Source organism: Pterocles gutturalis, unplaced genomic scaffold (genome assembly GCF_000699245.1).
Source record: "Pterocles gutturalis isolate BGI_N339 unplaced genomic scaffold, ASM69924v1 scaffold37092, whole genome shotgun sequence".
NCBI lineage: Eukaryota > Metazoa > Chordata > Aves > Pterocliformes > Pteroclidae > Pterocles > Pterocles gutturalis.
The window spans coordinates 44,798-51,539 of record NW_010116890.1 but is presented as its reverse complement, the minus strand read 5'-3'; the positions used below and the strand labels follow the sequence as shown (position 1 = coordinate 51,539).

The 6,742-nt window shown below is 37.2% G+C and overlaps 1 protein-coding gene across 1 annotated transcript in view; it reads right to left on the bottom strand.

Moving 5' to 3' along the window:
• OLA1 (Obg-like ATPase 1) overlaps positions 1 to 6,742 on the bottom strand; it is a 99,901-nt gene that overhangs the window by 50,104 nt on the left and 43,055 nt on the right. The window contains exon 3 of the mRNA XM_010075639.1: positions 3,416 to 3,591. Coding sequence (XP_010073941.1) covers positions 3,416 to 3,591 — 176 coding nt within the window. The remainder of the gene's footprint in view (positions 1 to 3,415; positions 3,592 to 6,742) is intronic.

The following is a 6,742-nucleotide window of genomic DNA, read 5'->3' as shown; positions in this document are numbered from 1 at the left end:
TTTTGTTCATCAGGGAAAATCAAGCCAGTGAAAGGTCTGAAAGCAATACAGGTAAGAAAGCTTGCAATATCTTTACGTGAATGAACCACAGAACTTTCACCACTCTCAACCAGTTAAAACTCTTAAGAAATTCTCAAGTGTCTTTAACCTTAGATTACTCTCAAAAACAGGGGAAAAGGAAAAGAAGAAAGAAGAGAGTAAATTTTAACATTGTGCCTTAAAAACAAAACAAAAAACCCAACCAAATCAACCTAGAAATACCAAGTTTTTTCCTCTTGTAACTTCCTAGTTTTCCTGAAAGATAAAATGACTGGTAACACTCTGAGCACTGGTAAGAGCATTTGTTGCACACCTCTGCTATGGAAAGAAGAGAATATCAGCAATGGATATCTATTATACCTGTAAATACCTTAAAAAAGGCAAATCATGAGAATTCCTCTCCAAGCCCCTTCCTTCCACCGCCCCCCCCCCCCCCCCCCCCCCCTTTTTTTTTTTTTGGAGACAATCTGAAAAAAAGTATGTCTCTTAATGAGTCTCCTGCCCTGGAAAGAGAAAGCCTTGAACAGCAGCCACACAGCAGCAACATTACAAATTGCACTGGACAGGGAACTGTCTTTGTGCCCAACAAGCTAACTGCAAAACACAACAGATTTGGGAAGTGCAGAATCAGTCAGCCAAAATACACTCCTAACATCTGGCTACTGCTTTAGGGAGGTACAATCTTTAACTGTTTTGTTCACCAATCCCGCCTGGTTTCTCTCCTAGACCCTTAAGTCACTGCACAGTTAATCACACAATATACTGTACAAACGCAACCACAGGCCTTCTCTACCACACAAAATGTTAAAGAGGCAAACTGTACAGGAGTGCCTCACAATCCTGTGGCTGAATGTCTAAATAAACCCATCTAGTGGCTGGAAAAGCCCAAGAATTGCTATTACAACCTTACAACTACACAAATCTATGTGTAAAAGCTGTGTAACTAGGCCTAAGGATTGATTTACCAGGAAAAGAAAAGTAACCAAGCAGAGCTGCCACAGGTCTTTACTGTTAAAAAAAGTCCATTTTACTGAGGTCTACTGTCTACCTTACAATTCAAGCATATAAGTCTCAAAGGAAGACAAGCAAGAAGGTCCAAGATCAGCAGGACTCTCAGACGTGATGCCCCCCAGCACTTCCCTTAAGAGACTCCCTAGTGACTGTAGTTCCTGTGTGCAGCCTTTCTCTCAAGTGGAGCGTTAATTTGTGCCTCTCCCCTCTGTTCAGCTACCCCTTCCCTTGAAACAAAGGAATTTAATTTAATGCCTTCGAAACCTCTATTATTGTTGACAAACTCAGCTGAGACTGCTCAAGTATAACAGCTGTTACTGAGAACAGAACTGGTAGGGCAACACAACTTCAAGAACCTGGTGCTTCCTGTGCATGTGCTCATAATTAAAAGGATTAAAAAAAAAAAAAAAAGAATGATGAGAAGTGTAAGTTACAAACACAAGATGACAAAATAATTTTGACAGGTCAACGACAAATGAAGTAACAGTTTGGAGACTGAAGGAAGAGGCAAAGAGAAGGATGAAAACTGAAGCTGTGTAAAGACAGATTAATGATGCAGATTTTAAAGTTTATTTAACTTAAATTGCATTTCTAGATTTGAGTTTTTATTTACTGCCTCCCTTGATTTGAGAATAATGACATTTTCTGTTTTCAAACACATCTCAACTTCCTGTAGTTAAAAAATGAGTAAGAGCAGCTCTATCATACAACAGTAACTGCACCCACCACCCAGTACAGTTACATGACAACTGTTAAGAATTTTATTTAAAATGCACTTCAGTTATGTCTGAAGTTAATTATTTACAATCATAAAAAAGTGCTGACTTCTTTGTTAGCATAGGAAGAACACAGAATATGAGACAAAACCTTCAAAGCATCCAGAGAGGTACACTCATGAACTGAACAAGAACACCTCCCTCATGAAATGCTGACCAAAGTTGTTTCCAAACGCAGCCACACAAGAAAGTGAGAAAAGCTCAAGACTGAGGCAGAACGGCATCACAACACTCCTCATTTTCATCATCTCATATCAACACAAAATTTAGCCTTAGGCTGAACCTTGAGTTTGCTATGGACAGGATTTTTGCTTACCCTCTTTCAGATTAATTAAAAGGTGAAAATCTGGGTGGATACTATTTGAAACTGTAGGCATAAACTGCACTGGTCCTCTAAGCAGGTGCACCCTTTTGTAAAAGACAAAAATCACTGCCCACGTACCCAAAACTGGGTTGACATGTCAGATAAGACCTTAAATGAAGCATACCTGCTTCTCTCTCTCTGGGCTTACATAAAACCCCCAATTTATCCAAAAATAGATGTTTTTTCTGGCTTAGACCAATCACAGAATAAAATACGTAAAGCCAGATGAAGACCAGCTCTTCACCAACAGAAGCTATCAAAGAAGTGCTTTTTAACCATGAAGCATCACGAAGATGAACATTTTGGAAAGGGATGTTCACTTTCAGTTCCTATTCACCTCCACAGACTAGGTAGGGCCAACAAATTTAACTGCACTTCAGTGATGATAAACTAAAACACCAGCACTGATGTAACTACAATTTTCTTACTACTTGCTATCTGAAAAGCCATGGGAGAAAACATTACTTTTTACTACTTAATTGTTAAGCATAAATAGTCTGCTTCCACTGTGATACACTGCTGGAATAATTAGAGAATGCATTTTATATACCACCTGAAATATTTATAGAAGATGAATGAAATAAAGAAAAATTAATAACTAGACTACTGGCAAAGTGTAGCAGACTTAAAAGTCAAGTGGCAGTAAAATAATCATTTACAAAAATATACTTTGAAGTTGATAATTATTATACATTTCTAATTTCCAAAGAAGCACCACTACTACCCTGTGATAATTGAGCTCATTTAAGCAGCTTTCCACAACAACATTCTAAAATTAATTTCAACCAGCAGTCTTTATTTAACATGCACTAAAAGACACAAAGTGCAACCACACCAAGAAAATGTATTCACCTGGTGGCTACAGGAATACTAGTGTCAACATCAGACTAGAACTTAACAGCAAGAATAATGCAGAAGTGACTGGTGGACTTTGAATTACAACTCAGTGCTGATGGCAATTCTCATATAAAGCTGTGTCAGCAAGAAAATAAGTTAAATTTTAAAAATTGCAACTAGCTTTAGCAGTGAAATCTTACACTGTGAACACAGCAAATAATCCATTCTAATATTTTTTCAACTCAAGAACTATTTTAAAATACACTTAAAAATAGTATTAGTGTTCTGTATTATATATGTGGGACATAAACAATTAAACCCAATAATACAGAAATCTCAATTCAATAGAGAGTACTTAATGACCTACTTTTATAGGTCATATACTTACATATTCAGGTTTTAACTTCTTGTCTCCTCCTCTTACAGCTACTTTTTCAAGCTTGTCTATAATCTGCATGATCAGCTCCTCATCTTTAAGTCTCAGTTCCTCATGTATTATTTCAATGTCACGAACCGGATCTACACTTCCTTCAACATGAGTGATATCATCATCTTCAAATGCTCCTAAAACAAAAGAACACTTAAATTACGTATTAAAATAAAAGGACAATAAATAATTATTTACAACATACTATTACGAGTCACAAGAGTTTGAGATGAAAAAGTAAAGTCAGTAGGTCTGCCATACTGCACATATACAAGTGTCACCTCCAATATTTTACATTATACTGTTTTAGTCTGTTAATTTTTGTATCGACCCCAGAATCCAAAAGCTTATACAGATATATACAAAGCACAACACTTTGCCATTTCAGGAGAGCACTTAACACATCTTTAAGAGTTTCTTCTAAATAGGAACAGGCACTTTCCTGAAAACAGGTACTACTGTATTTAACAGTATCTAACCTAGCAGTAGCAAATAGCAGCTAAATTGAACATCATAGAACACTTTAATACATGCAGTAATAACTAAAAACTAATGGAAATAAAACCTTACAAATCACCCTGTCAGGCCTCACTGGCTGACCAATTTTATGCATTAAGAAAAAAAGAAGTTCTAGACAAAGAATTCTGAAGTTCTGAACAACTCTCAGTGTTTCCAAGGGAAACAGGGCTTAGAAAAAAAGGGCTGAAATCATCTGGCAGACCTCGTCCCTGTTTCAATCTACTTTATCACTGTGGTTCTGACGGTGATTAGATAATGAACCACTCAGACACACAATTTACACAGCAGCTAATTTCATCGGCCTGATTTGAGGGTATGGTTTTTAGGGGGCCATCAAAGAAGCAGATGAAGGTGCATTTGTCATATATGAGTGACAACCATTCACACTATCTGAACAAAATGGTGCTGGCCCTTATTAGAAACACATGCTATTATCACATATTTAAAGTGCAGTTGAAGCCATAATTTCAAATTGCCAACTGGAAACATAAGGGTAAAACAACCAGACATTACCGAAGCATGTGTGCTGACTTCATGCCCTTCTGAAGACAATCTGGCAACATAATTTAACTAGGATTTAAATTATCAGATAAGCAGCATCACCCAAAAAAAACCCCACCTTCCCAAAAATCAATATATATTTTAAAAAGAAAAATATTAACAACTAAAAACAGTTTGTTATTTATTCCCGGATCAATTTTCAGAGTATTTGCAGGCCTATTCTGCAACATTAAAGATACACCTGAGAAATCGACCACAAAAATAGTTTTATTTTAGTATTGCCCAAATTAAAATCAACTGATTTTTTGTACATGGGAAAAAAACCCCGAGGCATTTCTTGTATTAAATATAAGATAGGAAACAGGGTAAACTACAAAAAATTCCTTAACTGTTATACAGAAAGTTGGGGTTCTTTGTTGTCATGCACATCTTAAACTTCATCTTTTCTTTTAACCTCCTGAAAAGAGTGGTTTTAGCAATAAAGATTTCACATCAAAACACATGGTACACTGTTTTAAAATGTTGTTGACAGTCAAATGTCAAAATAATTTTCACACAAACTTATGAAAAGTCTTTAAAACAGTGGTTACCAGAAGTTCCTTCCTCTCCCATCAGCTGACTCTCTCCAAAGATCGTCAATGAGCTCCCTTGGTACAAGCAAAATCACCTCAGCAATTGACCCAACTCTGATGCTGGCCGTGATGGGAGAACAGGCTGCTCTGTCAAACGGAAACTCACGGCACTAACTCATATACCAATGCCAGGCAGTTAAGGAAGAGACACTGTAGCCTTTGCCTTCTATAAACCTGAGCACCTGACTCAATGGGACATGGGCTGTTCAGATGAACAAATACTAGAAAATATAGTTTAACAACTCTGTTCTGATTTACAAGAAAAATACTGAATTAAAGGGGGGGGGGAAGTGGAGGGGGCAGAAAGTAGGAAGATATCACCATACAGATAAAAGAAAAGTCTACCTGTCCAGCCTTCTCAACAGACGAGTAGTATTTATGCAGCAAAAAAAAATAAGAAGTTTATCTTTCTTCCTTGAATCAAGAAAAAAAAGTGTCCATTACCATCTAAATAATATATTCTCAAGTTGTTTACATCTTCCTTCTGCATTTGGAGGCAATGGGTTTAAAACACAACAAAAAAGCCCCACACTATTAAAGCTAGGAGAAGCGTTCCATTACTAAAAAGATCTCGCATTTAGAACATAAAAATAAAAAGTAAAGTAAATAAATTGTTTTGGTCTTAAGGAAGAATGAAGTTTTTCTGAAAAAGCAAGTGGAAGGTGAAGTAATCAGTAATAACAAAACACAGCTTACATATTAGTCATATTTTTTCCTTTTCTTCAACAACAGTAAAATACCTCTCCAGCAATTATTTCTACTTCTTCACATCTTCCCATTCCTTTTCACAAAAAAATCCCATTCTTTCTTAATCCAAAACAAATTCATTCAGTTAATGAATTCCATCCCTATAAAACTGGAGCTGTCCATTACCCCTTCACTCTCCTCTCAGCCCACTAAACGATTTAACCCCTGGACACTTCAACGTTCTGCCAGAGTTTTCTTCAAGTCTCCTCCTCCCATCAACCATCCTCATGCCTGTGTCAGCAGCCGTCCTGCAGCTCACTTAAGCAACGTCAGTGACAAGAGACACATGTCTGGCAACCGGCGGTTCTTGGTCAAGTAAGGAGCCCCTCTACTGAGCTGATGATTTCCTATTCAAGGCAACAATTCAGCCTTCCCTCCTCCTCACTGGGTTGCTTGACTCTTCTCATGGAAGAAATGAACACTAGTTGCATACATATTCCATTAAAACATGGGATTTTGAGCTTAAGTTTTCAATTCTACTTTTAGAGGAAAAGTACATTTTCCTAACTTGTAAAGCAGAAAAACCTACAACAGGTCTATTTCTAAATAGATTGGAAATCCACTAATTTAATCATGGTGGATTTTTTTTTTCCTTAAGTTATTAGGAACACTTAGAGGACAGAAATTTAAATCTCTTCCCACTGAGACAGCCACAGTCCACAAGGAAGTTGTAGGTAAAAGATTTTGTACACACAAAAGTCTAAACTGGTGCTAACATCCAGATTTTGTCACGAACTCCTCTTGATAAGCCACAGGCATTGAGCTTCATTGGTGAATCTCTTGCTCAGGGTTTGCCAAGGCCGACTTCAGTCATCAACCTACAATAGAGGAGTCTCTGACTGACAGCTGAGCCAGAAGCAAGACAACGGGATACTCAAGGAAGAAGTAA